General features: G+C 42.6%; 1 protein-coding gene and 1 non-coding gene across 2 annotated transcripts in view; both read left to right on the forward strand.

Annotated features, from left to right (window-relative positions):
• XRCC1 (X-ray repair cross complementing 1) overlaps positions 1-14414 on the forward strand; it is a 50944-nt gene that overhangs the window by 25405 nt on the left and 11125 nt on the right. The window contains exons 12-17 of the mRNA XM_077456701.1: positions 1683-1770; positions 3188-3362; positions 4663-4720; positions 6681-6817; positions 8622-8712; positions 8868-8943. Coding sequence (XP_077312827.1) covers positions 1683-1770; positions 3188-3362; positions 4663-4720; positions 6681-6817; positions 8622-8712; positions 8868-8943 — 625 coding nt within the window. The remainder of the gene's footprint in view (positions 1-1682; positions 1771-3187; positions 3363-4662; positions 4721-6680; positions 6818-8621; positions 8713-8867; positions 8944-14414) is intronic.
• On the forward strand, positions 8996-9193 carry LOC143934704 (small nucleolar RNA SNORA74). Its single transcript, XR_013263345.1, has one exon. It is a non-coding gene; the product is annotated as a small nucleolar RNA SNORA74 (small nucleolar RNA).

Below are 14414 nucleotides of genomic sequence, written 5' to 3' on the forward strand. Positions count from 1 at the left end.
CCCCCAAAACATACATTTTTTATTTATTTATTTATTTATTTATTTTTTTAAGCAGAGACTTTAGGGAATAAAATGGTGATATTTGCAATTTTTTATGTCACACGGTATATGTGGAGCGGTTTTGCAACCTCCTAATTTTTTTGTAAAATGTGAAAGATGACGTTACACCGAGTAAATAGATACCTAACATGTCACCCTTTAAATTGTGTATGCTTGTGGAATGGGGACAAACTACAGTACATAAAAATCTCCATAGACAACTATTTAAATGCCTTTACAGGTTACCTGTTTAGAGGTACAGAGGAGGTCTAGTGTTAGAATTATTGCTCTCGCTCTAACGTTCATGGCAATACCTCACGTGTGGTGCACATAAAGTTTACATATGGGTGCAATTATGTGCGAGCGCGGAGGGATGGGGCGCTTTACATTTTTTTTTCTTATTTATTTAACTTTTTATTTTTACACTGTCCCCCCTTTTTTTTTTTTTATCACTTTAAGGCTCGATTTACATTGGTGCGATGTGGGAAACCCTGCAAATCCACTGCGGGTTCCCGCATCGCACCTGACTCGCAGGCAATTCACACTGACCGTGACCGTGCCCCACGGAACCGGCAGACTCAATGTAAAACTGTCCCCTATTTTGTAAACACTATAACTTTAGCGCAAATCAATCAATGTGAGCTTATTGCGATTTATTTTTATTTTTTTACCAATAATATGTAGAATACATATCGGCCTAAACTGAGGAAAAAAAATAGTTTTTGTATATATTTTTGGGGGATATTTATTATAGCAAAAATGAAAAAATATTGCTTTTTTTTTCAAAATTGTTGCTTTTTTTTGTTTATAGCGCAAAAGATAAAAACCACAGAGGTGATCAAATGCCACCAAAAGAAAGCTCTATTTGTGAGAAAAAAGGGCGTCAATTTTGTTTGGGTGCAACGTTGCACGACCACGCAATTGTCAGTTAAAGCGATGCAGTGCCGCATCGCAAAAAGTGCTCTGGTCAGGAAGGGGGTAAAATTAAAGTTTTTTTTGTTTAAAAATTTTTTTGTAAGACTGCTGTGCATATACAATGTGACATAAAATATTACAACGATCACCGTTTTATTCTCTAGGCTCTCTCTATATAAATATATATTTAGTTTGGGGGTTCTAAGTAAATTTCTAGCAAAAAATACAAATTTTAAACAGTCAAAAATTTAGAGAGGAGGCTTAGTTAGCAAGTGGTTAAAGGCCCATCGTGTATATACATATTGCGGTCCTGAAATGGTTAATGCATTCTCTGCAGTAAGGTAAAGAAAAACTTCTGCTAGCAGCTTCCCACCCTTATTACTTATACCTGAGCCCAATCTCGATCCAGCAATGTGCACAAGAGCAGAGGCTCTCTCGGATATCTCTCTCCTTGTTGGCTCAGACACAGCAGCGGGGGAGCCATTGGCTCCTGCTACTGTCAATCACAACCAGTGCAGAAGGAGTGGAAGGCAGGGCCGAGCCGTGCTCTGTGTAACTTATGGACACACAGAGCCAGCTTGGTAGCGTGCATGCACAAGGGCCCCCTTAGCAATGGGCTTGCTATGGGGTCACTTGACAAGACCTCCCTAGGTAATATACATTAATAGACATGAAAATCCCCAATAAGAGAGGTGCAGAGAATATTTAATGTACTGTTCTCATTTCAGATATTTGATGAATGGTGCTGAAAGCAGCACTGAAGATGACAGCGAGGAAGACTCTCCACCCCGACCAAAAGCCCCAGCACACAGACCAGTACGTATCCCCCATTCTTGCTGACAATTTGCTTTATGTCCAGTACACACAGGCATTGTTTTTATCCTTAACTTTTAAAACTCAACTCCAGCTTTTCATACACTTTTTACAGTTTGTGTGGGCCAAGCTGGCCCGAACAAACTATGTCCCTCACTATTGTGTTAGGCCATTGGATGTGCGGTATAAACTGTATGTAGCGGAGGCTACATACTGCACTGTTTTTCTCCGGTTGGAGCCGAGACATTCCTGCCTCTTACCTGGAACACAATGAAGTCTGTGCGGCGTTCAGCTGTTCATAGAAAGTGATGTATTCTAGCAATGAATACAAAGCTTTCTCTGATTGGAGTCAGAGGTTGTGACATCATCAGCCTTCCTCTCTGACTCAGCCAATCAGAGGAAGCTTTGTATTCATTGCTATAATGACCGCCACTCAGACTTCATTGTGTTTTGTGTATGAGACAGGAAGGTCTCGGCTCACAAAGGAACACAGCATGGTATGCTGTATGTGGCCTCAGCTACATACAGTTTATACCACATATCCAGCGGCCTCACATGTTAGTGAGGGATACTGTTCATTTGGGCCAGCTTGGCCAAACAAACTATGTAAAGTGTAACAAAAGCTGGAGTTCAGCTTTAATACGGGACAAAGGATTCCCAGAGCACTAAGGAGCTTTATAAAGACATAGCAGAACATTTGTCTCTGTTTGAATGGAGCTTTATAGGATGAGGGGGGCACTACATTGACATATTGTGTGTAAATTGTTGCTTAAAGTGGTTGTACACCCTATACAACCACTTATACCGACAGGTAAGCCTATATTAAAAAAGCTGTGCACCTATGTCTACGGCGCATGCGCACTTTAGAAAGGGCAGATCATGCCATTTCTAAAGAGATCATGCTGTGACTGGCGGCTCCTGCGTGCATGGACTCTGGCCAGTCACAGAGTTTGCTGCCCCAGAAGGAAGAGGGGTGAAGATGGATGTTCGCTGCTAGTGGGGACAGCGGTGGCATTGCAGGCTTCGGTTTCAGGTAAGTGACACATAATGAGCTACTATGTGATGCATAGTAGCCCATTATACTTTGCATTTGCAGGGAAATAAAGAGGAAGTAAAACCCATCAGGGTTTACTTCCTCTTTAAGCTACTAAGGTCTATAAAAACAAAATAGTCATGCAATGTTTCATAGTTACCTGACTACTAAAATAAGGAAAATGTATACAAATCCAGTACATATTCACTTCTAAACAATATTGGGATGCTTGCATAAGCCCAGTCATGACCGGGTCTCTTTAAAGTCAGCAAGGGAAACCGAATGTATTTGTAAGATGTAGGTGGAGGAAGCTGATATGATGAGCTGTTGTCCTAATTTATCCTTCATGTTGTGTTCCTATCTTGTTTTTTTTCCGTCTGATATCAGAATCCAGACAACAGCCGAACAAACCATAAGACTCAGGGGTCCAGCCCGGCTAAGGCCCAGCCGGCTAAAATAGTGATCAAAGAGGAGGATAGCGAGGAAGAGGAGGAGGAGGAGAAACCCAAGAGACCAACAGAGGAGGATTTGTTTGGAGCATCTACAGATGAGGAGGATATGGGTGAGACGACTTATAATTTTCTCCATTCCTAAAGCACCTTTCACTAAATTTACAACTCATTTTATTTTCATTTTTTCTTTCCTCCCTCTTACCATAAATTCCTACTATTCTCCCTTGTGGGCCAGACTGGGGAAGGAAGAGGTGAAAATTTGACTTCCCTCCATTACTTTTTGCTCAGCATTCATTAACCACTTGACCTCCGGAGGATTTCCCCCCCCCCCCCTTCATGACCAGCCACTTTTTTGCGATACGGCCTTGCGTTACTTTAACTGACAAATGCGCGTTCACGCGATGCTGTACCCAAATAAAATTTTGTATTTTTTTTTCCTCCCATAAATAGCCCATAAATAGCGCTTTCTTTCATGGTATTTGATCACTTTTTTTTTTACTTCTTGCCCAATTAACAAAAAAAGGCTGACAATTAAAAAAAAAAAAAAAAACAATATTTTTTACTTTCTGCTATAAAACATATCTAATAATTTTTATTCTTTTTAAATCTAATTTTAAAATTTAGGCCAATATGTATTTTGCTACGTTTTTGGTAAGAAAAATCCCAATAATATTTATTGGTTTACGCAAACGTTATTGCGTGTACAAACTATGAGATATATTTTATATTTTTTATATATATACAAGTAATGGTGGCGATCAGCGACTTATAGCAGGACTGTGATATTGCAGCAGCCAATTATGACTAATACTGTACTAGTACTGTACTAATGACATTGGCAGGGAAGGGGTTATAAATCAGGGGCGATCAAAGGGTTAACTGTGTGCCTAGCCAGTGTTTTTGTGTACTGTGTGAGGTGCTTTTACCAGGGGAAGAGATCGATTTTCTTTGCAGGGACACTAAATCCATTCCTTCCCACCTGCCAGAATGGAGATCTGCCTTGTTTACATATCGATCTCAGTTTCTTTTTATCTGTTTTACTGACAATCAGTGGATACCGGCAGACATCCAGTGCCCAGCACTCGCAGATTGGCTTCTGCTGTGGTTTATCACAGCAAAAGTGGCCCACCGGTGGCACCCCCTAGGCAGAAGTACAAAATCACGTATATATACACGATTCTACACAGGGGAGCCGCCCTGTAGTAGTAAATCTGCTTTGGAGCGGTCAGGAAACAGTTAATGAATGACTTTGATGAAAATTCTTATGTTACATTGGGTGCGTAAATAAATTGGCAGTTGGGTATTTGGCATACTGGCCTTGAAACTGTCTATTTTCCACTCTAGACGTTGGCCTTAGAGATCATAACCAAATTCTATACAAGTTGTTGACACCTCTGTCGGCCATTACAGGTGGGGGACGCTGTGATGAAGAGGACTCAGGTGGTGATACAGAGGGCGAACTGAGGAAGTAAGTAGAGCGTCCTCTGCTGGACATTATTGGCTCTATAGGAAAGAATTTGGGGTTTATGTCTTTAAATGTTTGTTATGACGTCTAATAGGATAATGTTACCACCTGCACTACAAAAGTCAGGAACAGGGCAGTATAACATATAACTATTTTTACCCCCACAGGCACTTTTTTTGTAGTGCTTTATTGAGGGGAAGGGGTGGGGGCACCTTGAATAAGTGAACTTTGCCACTAAGGTACAAGGTTTGTTTTAAAGTAAAGATACATATATAACTATACACATGGGTTCACACTATAGCTCGCATGGGAATAGGAATCAAACTACTTCTTGTGCAATTTGCAAAGCAATTCTGTGCGATTTGAATCCTTTCATTTTGAATCGGCTCAAATCACACCGCCTAGCACATGCAGGCACCTTTTTTATGAACCACACTGGTTTTGTACCATGCGATCCAGTGCAGGCAAACGCACGCAGCAGATCACAAATCACAGTGCGATTGGAATGCCGGAAACGCACAATGATTGCGGTGTTTCCCACATTGCATATGTGTGTGAACTGGGGCTTAAACTATAAATAACACTACACTTGGTGTAACAAATTGGAAATATACAAAGGACAGCAGCACTGTATATCAAAGAGAAGAAAAGGCGCCACTCCCCAACCCAGTGCATTAGTATGTAGATGTATGTGGCCTTAGGCAGGGCTGCCACAGCCACTCTGCGCCAAACCCCCCGCCCCCCCCCCGGGGCCTGGTCATCATAATTGCCATTATAAAGCAACTGATATAGACTAGATGAAAGTAGTTGCGCTGTCCCTTTTTAAAAGTCAACCAAAAAAAAGGCTGCGAATGATTGAACCACCATAAAGACATTCATCAATGTGCAAAAAAGATGTGAAAATGCAATGTTGTCCAATAATTGCTCCACTTTATATAAATTCCTCATGACATTATTTGATAATACATATTTGTTAGCAATTATTGGACAACATTGCATTCTCACATCTTTTTTGCACTTTGATGAATGTCTTTATGGTGGTTCAATCATTCATAGTCTCTTTTGATTCTTAAAGGGACCACGCAACTGTTTTAACATACATAACTGTGTTGTCCTACAAAGTAACCACCAGGTATCCTATTGGATAAATGAAGGACCACGACATATTATTTGGGGGAGTACAGTGGGAGGTGATAATTGTTCTGTTAGGGTTCTTAGACACATGTGGGCTGTTCGTTTCATCAGTTCAGTCACTTTTTTTTCATCCATTTTTTAAATTTGTTTCTACATCCACCAGCTAAAGTATTTAACCACTTGAGTCCCAGAGCCACTTTGTCAAAGCAGACTGTTTGTCCATTTTTTACATCCGTTTTTCGTCCGATTTGTTTTTTAATGGAAGAAATATAGAACTTTGATCTGTTCAAAAAAAAAAAACATGTTGATGGAAGCTGATGTAAATGGATGGCCTTTTTCCATAGACATGCACTGATGTCCATTTTTCATTGGTCAATAGATGTATGAAAAGCGGACAGGCAAGTCCGCATGTGGATAAGGGGCCTATGGGTTCTTTCACATGGGGCCACACTATTTCATTCAGCAGGGAATCTGTGAGAAGTCCCCCTGCTGAATCAGATAAAAACATGACTAATATCATTTTCGTGACATTCATGCCCATTCAGTTTTCTTGTCCGCTTTTTGACAGCGAACTATGGCCCACTTGTGATAATTCTATAGGTAGCCAAATGTAAAAGTCCTCCAGTCCATCACGCTTGGGTCAAGAAAAAGATGTTTACATCCGTCTGCCCATAGACTTGCATGGAACTTCCAATCGGGTCTGTTGGAAAAACTGACAGGCGGAGCTAATCATAAAGCCTGTGTGAAAGAGGCTATAGTATCCTGGAGATGGTGGGGGTTTTGTTTTTTGTTTTTTTTCTACCCGCCTGTGATGTCTGATTACATTCAGGATGGAGGAGGAGAAGGTGAAGAGAGAAAAGAAGAGCTCGGCTCCAGAAAAGGACGATCCATATGCCGGGTCTACAGATGAGAACACAGATGTGGAGGAGGAGCCAGAAGTGGACCTGCCCATTCCAGATCTTCCAGGTTGGTACAGTAGGGACAGGTAACTGACTACTCATTTCACAGTGAAAAAAAAAAAAATCCTAAAACAGACTTTTTTTATTGGCTTAAAGACTACCTTCAGTTCTGTTAAAATTGATTTACTAAATATAAGTGCAGCGTGGCTCATTTTGTAATTTAAAACTGAGCTCCTGGCAAAGAGCTAAACACAGTTGAAACAATATATGGGAGATCTTTACTTGCAAAAGGATTTGTGTTTCTGTCCATCTAGTCCTGAGATTTATGGTGTCCGCACACAGCACAGAATGGTAGATGACACTGCTTACAGTAAATTAATGCAGTGGTGTTTCTTCCCCCCCCCCCCAGCCTGCTGACTGGACAGTGAATGAGCAGCAGCAGGCTGATGGGCTCATCTTTCTGCTCCCTCCTCCCATCAGCACTTTCCTTGTCAGTACATTTGCATTCATAACACCTGTATGGGTTCTATTTATGCCCCTCCTTCTCCCAGTCTGATATTTTCTATACAAGGGACAGAAAGAAGCTGATGCCAGGTCAAATTCAGGTCCACATACTGCTTAAATAAAAAAAAAATACATCTGATTGTTTATTAAAGCGGAACTGAAGTCTCCATACTTACCTGCCCAACAGTCCTGCACTTGCATCTTACATAGTCACAGTCTGATTGAAAAAAGACAAGTATATCTAGTTCAGCCAATAAAAGGGAAATAAAAATCATACAATCCTATATACACAATCCAGAGGAAGGCAAAAAAAAACCCCCAGCAAAGTGCGATCCAATTTGCACCAACAGGGGAAGAAAATTCCTTCCTGATCCCCCAAGATTGGGGGGCCTTTTCGGGCCTCTTCATTTGCCGGCGGGGGATAACGTCACTCCTGCTCTTGCAGGAGGCTGTCACTTGAGCACTCAGAGACCGGCCCAGTTTGGGAGGCTATAGTTTACAGTGTCGGAGAAGATTGCAAGCAGGCAGGCAGGGGCATTTTATTGCAGAAGATACATGTCTCTTCTGCAGTAATAAAGCCTGCCTGCTTGCTGTATTTTTACAGTGGGACTTTAGTTACACTTTAAAATACAAAGCTGCATTCATTTGTGTCTTTTCCTGGAGTTCAGCTTTTCAGCTTTACAATTTTTTTTTTTTTTTTTTTTTTTTTTTAAATTAAAGGAAAAGTTCAGCTTCGGGAGCATGTTATACGTTCCACCCCTTTTTAGGCTGGAAAATGTAACATGTTTCCCGCTCCTGCAGTGGCTTGGCGATCCGAGCCCTCTGTGTGACAGCAGTACAAGGGGAAGTTCCCCGTACCAGCTGTCCCTGTTTGAAAAGAGTGCGGCTGTGCTGGTTTCCGCCCACACGGCTGCGTCCTTCATTAACAGTGTTCTGTAAATTAATGAACTGCAAGTACCGACATCATTTGCGGCTGTCAGCTTGTAGTTCTCCACGAACTACCATGGCGTTGTTGAATACTCTGGTAGTTCATTGATTCTTCCTGTCAGTGTGAAACGATCGATGTACGAGCAGACAGCTCACACTGACAGTCTTCAGGAGATTGCTGGTGCAATGCTTTCCAGGCTCCTAAAAAAAAAAAAAAAAATACACATTTTTTTAACTGCAAAAAAATTTGCATTTAAAAAAAAGAATGTATCCTTTATTGTTATTTTTTAATCCCCCCTGTTAAAAAAATAAAAATAAAGGCTGAATTTCTCCTTCAGTGTTCTGACCCCTTCTTGCTGTAACACTGGAAGGTCACTAATATAATAATTAGTAATTTATAATATATATAATTTATTTATTTTTTATTTCCACTTTTTTAGATCTGTTTGCTGGTAAACGTTTTTTCTTATATGGAGAATTTTCAAAGTCTGAGCGTAGGACGCTCCAGCGGTACATTGTGGCTTTTAATGGGTAAGTAGTGTTCATGTAATAATGTATTATTAAGTAGTGTTCATGTAATAATGTATTATTAAAGCATCTCATTTCTGCCTAAATAGTATTTATGGTTCGGCCAAATAACATGTGGCCTTCCTTGTAATCCCATTTGTGCTATGTTGTCTGTACAGGGAACTGGAGGAATACATGAATGACAAGGTCCAGTATGTGATAACGGCTCAGGAATGGGACGACAGCTTTGAAGATGTGAGTCCTCCTACCCAGTGTGTCATCTTGTTATTTAGAATGCTCAAACCTTGCCAGTGGTAGTCAGCTGCCCAGTGCTTTTCTGTGCCTGTGGCTGTGTTACACTGCTGGCAGATAAAGGTGATGTCCCTCTATACTGACTGCCATACTTGCCGTTCTGGTAGTGTGGCACTAGTATTGGGCAGCACTAGGCTTCCTCGAGAGTGCGCTGAATATTTGTTAGTTTAGTGCTAGTTTGGAAGCATACAAAATACAAGTGTACTATGTCCATAACTTTTCTTTGACTATAATGGGGCTTTAGATGCATTCTGTACAGCAATATAACCACATTTCTCCTTTTTGGATTGCTGGTAATCCAAATAACACTGTTTAGTGTTTGCACTTGAAATGACCCAGTGTGACATCAGAGTTGTCCTAGGACATGCTATGACCATTTCACCAGCTGTATTTGGTTAGGAGTTTTATGGTGACAATGTTCTTAATTTGTTTAGTGTCGAGGGTCTATTTAAACTCCTGAGCTAGCATCTCATTATTTTAATCCATGTTTCACAGGATAGGTTTCTTGAAAAATATTGTGCATTTATGAATCGTGTGAAATAGACGACCACGTGACTTCCTTTTACTAAAATCAAACCACTATTTTGCATTAAATGCATTAAAATGTCAACATGTAACCTAAATAATTTAAAAAAAAATGTGGCTTAGGGTTTAAAGGGGTTGTAAAGGTAAATGTTTTTTCACCTTAATGCATTCTATGCATTAAGGTGAAAAAACATCTGACAGTGCCGGCACCCCCAGCCCCCCGTTTTACTTACCTCACCCCTCGAAAGTCCCGCGCTCATCCCCCCGCCGTCCTTGCCACCGTTCAGCCTGGTCTCTGATTGGCTGGAGTGAATGGATGGAAAGCAGCGCAGCCATTGGCTTGCGCTGCTGTCAATCACATCCACTGACGCGGAGCGCCGGGGGGCGGGGCCGTGTGATACAGCGAGCGGCTATAGCCGCCGGCTGTATCACGGGAGCGCGCCCGCAGATGCTTCTCACAATGCGAGGGAGCTCGCATGAACGTGAGAAGCATCTGCGGGAGGAAGCCGAGACAGCCGCCGAGGGACCCCAAAAGAGCAGGTTCGGGGCAACTCTGCAAAACGAGCTGCACAGTGGAGGTAAGTATAACATGTTTGTTATTTTAAATAAAAAAAAAATCACTTTACAATCCCTTTAATTCTCTTTTGCCATATTTTCAGAAAAAAAAAAAGAATGCTCAAACCTGAAACCACCCCACCAGTTCACCTTCATGCCAACTCCCTCTCCCCGCTGTCTCACCACCATAGCTGACCTCTATCCTCCCCCCCCCTCACACCTAACTCTCACCACTGCTCCTGGCCCCCATCCTACCCCTTTGCTCTCACCACCGCTCCCACATGACCCACTGCATCAATGCCTGCCTCTGCACTGACACATGCCTCACTCCCACTGTACCAATGAGCATTTCTGGGGCCCCCACCGTTGCAGTGACACCCATTCATTGAACAGGCAAACATTTGGTATAGTTGAAGTAAGTAATTATTTTCCGTGTTATGGATTAAAAGGTATAGCTGCTGCCTACCCCAAAATTCCACAAGGTTGATTTGGTAAGATTATTATATAGGGGAGGGGGGGGTAAATTGGCGCTGCCCAGAGTCTGGTACATATTGGTATTGAAATAAGAAAAATAAAAAAGCGAAAAAAAATAAATAAATTAATAAACTTAATCAGTGATTGTGTTGAGAAAGTTAAAAAAGAAAACCCTCTAGTGACGTGCACTGCCTCTTAAAATCATAAACCATGCAAACAATATCAATATCATATGCAAATTCTGTAAATGCTGAATTACATATATGTCATCCTGTAATAAAGTGCTATATGTGCTTGTAATGCAAACAAATGTCCATCAAAGTAGTCTATAGATCAGAGAGAAAAAATAAAAACATGTGCAAAAAAAAACCACAGTTCAAGAGATATATAGTGACTTTCAAAGTGACTTGTGCTTGGACCAACAATATATTGGTAAAGAGTTGAGTGAATTCCACATGTGCTCCCCTCTCGATTCCACACTCACCAGAAAGATGTACCCCCGCAGGGGTAAAGTGCATCCACAAAAGGGCAACTCTGGCCTCATAACTGCCGATCCCTCTTCCTCCAAGTTGGGTCTGGTCACAAGGTACATTCTTATATAGGTTGGATGGACAAAAATACTACTCGTAGCATAAATCCATAGATTAAGTCGTTTATTAAATCCAAAAATACTTTAATAGTGCTCTAGGATCAATGAAAGTGTCAGCAACGTTAGATCTGGGACGCTTTGCATTCCACAGACCGGAAACTCTAAAAAACAAAAGTGATGTGATGACTTGCCAAGCTCCGTCTTACGTGTGTCATCTGAAGCGCTGATCTATTGTTGCTGATGTCTGCATTGATCCTGGAGCACTATTTATTATATGTGCGTTTTTAACGTATTTTTAGATTTAATAAACGACTTAATCTATTTATTTACGCTATGAGTAGTATTTTTTTCCCATCCAACCTATATGAGAATGTACCCTGTGACCAGACCCAACTTAGAAGAAGAGGGATCCCCAGTTAAGAGGCCAGAGTTGCCCCTTTGTGGATGCACTTTACCCCTGCAAGGGTACATCTCTCTGGTGAGTGTGGAATCCAGAGGGGAGCACGTGTGGAATTCACTCAACTCTTCACTAATATATTGTTGGTCCAAGCACAAGTCACTTTGGAAGTCACTATATGTCTCTTGAACTATGCTTTTTTATTTTTTGGCACAAGTCAGTTTGAAGGTCACTACATATTTTCTGAACTGTGATTTTATTTTTTTATTTTTTTGCACACACGCATATCTATATATATTTTTTTTGCAAATATCAGTTTTATTAGTTTTTTGAAGAGCAAGAACACACATATGGGGAAGACCCCCAAACAAACAATAATAAATAAAACGAAAAGAAAAGAGGTCGCAGCCTCACAAACTCGCTATACGTGTACTGGCATGGCAGCATATAATCCATCAATCTAACATGTCCTGTCTGCCGGCCTCGTAGGTAAAACCCACTTGGCCAGTACCGGTAAGGATACCCTTGCCATGCCCTATAAATCAGACATGCCGAAGCCTAATCTCGCGCCTCGGCATAAGAACCTCATGAGCAGGTTTGGGACCGCGGCCAAGAAAGAGAGTGAGGACAGAGATAAGAGTAAAAGAGTAATAGAAAAGAAGGAGAGATGGGGGGGAGGGGTGGGGGGGGGAGATGGAGAGGCAAGGGAAGGCGGTGGTGGGTATGGAGGGGCGGGGGAAGGAAGGGGTGGGATCAGCGTCTCCCACACGGTATGCCTCATATAAGTAGTAAGTCAATTAGTTGCCAAACAGGATTTTGCCCTCGTCTGAGTATACAAACGCATTCCAGAGAGACCAAGTCTTGCGATATGCCTCCTGACGATCTTGGGCTGTAAGCACCAGATCCTCCATTTTGTTTATATCTTCCACCTTCCGCATCCACATTGCCGCGGAAGGCGGTGTCTGTTGTTTCCAAAGCAAGGGGATGCAGGACTTGGCTGCATTCGTTAGGTGACGTAGTATCGATCGTGTGTATTTCCTAGGGGGAATGTCTGAAACATGCAGTAAAAAGAAGGCTGGGTCATTAGGGATTTGCCACTCGGTAAATTTTTGAGAGATGGTCCGGACCGCCGCCCAAAACTCAGAGAGCCTGGGGCAGGACCAGAAAATGTGAAAAATAGTGCCCCTTTCCTCGCAACAGCGCCAGCAGCGCTCAGATGCGTCAGGGTAGATAAGGTGTAGGCGACTAGGCGTCAAGTACCATCTGACAAGAATTTTATAGTTCGTCTCTTGTGTTTTGGTGCATATCGAGGACCGCAGAGCGAACCGCAGTATATTATCAATTTGTGTTTGTGTAAAGGTGCGGCCCAGATCCGTCTCCCATTTTGTGAGACCTGCGATGCGTGGTGGTTGTGTAGGTGTATTAAGTAGGACATACATTTTAGAAAGGGTTCGGGAAATCGGTTCAGTGCCAGAGCAGTATTCCTCGAATGCCGTAAGTGGCCTGGCGTGGTCTAAAGGGTTCGGGATAGAATGAAGAAAGTGGTGTAGACGTGTGGCGTTCCAGAAATCCAGGCGGTACGGCCCAGAAGGGTCCATAAGGTCCGGGATGGAAGGCCATTTACTCCGTATGACGAACTGAGAGGCCGTAGAGAGATTGGAGTTCCACAACGGTTGAAATTGTATATTCGACAAACCTGGTGTAAATCTAGGGTTACCCAGGATCGGCGTCAACGGTGACGCCGCGGTCATCAGGGACTTTTGTAGCACCGCCTTTGCGCCTTGGGAGATCGTGTTACCTATGATGGGGTGGCATTTCACTGCTCGTGGCAGTGCCTCCCTGCACCAGAGAGCTGTCCTCAACGGAATAGGGCATTGTTGTTGCTCAATTTGTGCCCATAACTTAGTATCAAGATTGCGGCCCCAATCCAATATCGTACCTAGGTGTACAGCAGAGTAATACTGCTGAACGTCCGGGAGTGCCAATCCCCCATAAGGTTTCGGGAGAGAGAGTTGGGATCGTGGTATTCGAGGCCGCCCCTGTGCCCAGACAAAACGGGTAAATATCGCCTGTACTTGTTTAAAGTATGCAGACGGGATTTTAATCGGTAGGGCCTGAAAAGGGTATAAAAATTTGGGCAGGATGCACATTTTCAGCAAATTGCATCTACCGAACCATGAGTAAATCCCTTTTTGCCATGAGTCCAAGAGCAGCCTCACCCTTGAAAGAAGAGGGGGAAATTTTTTTTCATACAGGTCCGATAGGTGAGATGGGATGTGAGTCCCAAGATAGTTCAGGGCGGTGGATGTCCATTTAAATTGGAAGGTAGATTGCAGGGTAGACAGCAATCGTGGTGGCATCAAAAGTCCCATAGCCCCTGATTTGGTGAAGTTTATCTTCATATTAGATAACCTCCCATACTTCTCAAATTCCCGAAGTAGATTTGGCAATGATATCCCCGGATTGGTCAACGTAAAAAGCATGTCATCAGCATAAGCCGAGGTCTTATGCTGCGACTGTCCGATTCGTACCCCTTGTATATCGGGGTTCAGTCTGACCGTGGCCAAAAAGGGTTCCAGGGATAATGCAAACAAGAGAGGGGACAAGGGGCAGCCCTGTCGTGTCCCATTCGTTATCGGAAAGGGGCTCGAGAGGGTCCCATTAAGTTTAACTTGGGCCGTGGGGTCAGAATAAACCCCAGCTATCCTATTGAGCATTCTCTCCCCCAACCCCACATGACGGAGTACTGCGAACATAAATGACCAGTTCACACAGTCAAAGGCCTTTTCGGCGTCTGTGTTTAGCAGGACACATGGGGTTCCTGCGGATCTCACCACATGAAGTAGATTCAAAACTTTCGTGGTACTATCACGT

Source organism: Lithobates pipiens, unplaced genomic scaffold (genome assembly GCF_037356315.1).
Source record: "Lithobates pipiens isolate NorthernLeopardFrog02 unplaced genomic scaffold, aLitPip1_a1.2 Scaffold_27, whole genome shotgun sequence".
Classification (NCBI taxonomy): domain Eukaryota; kingdom Metazoa; phylum Chordata; class Amphibia; order Anura; family Ranidae; genus Lithobates; species Lithobates pipiens.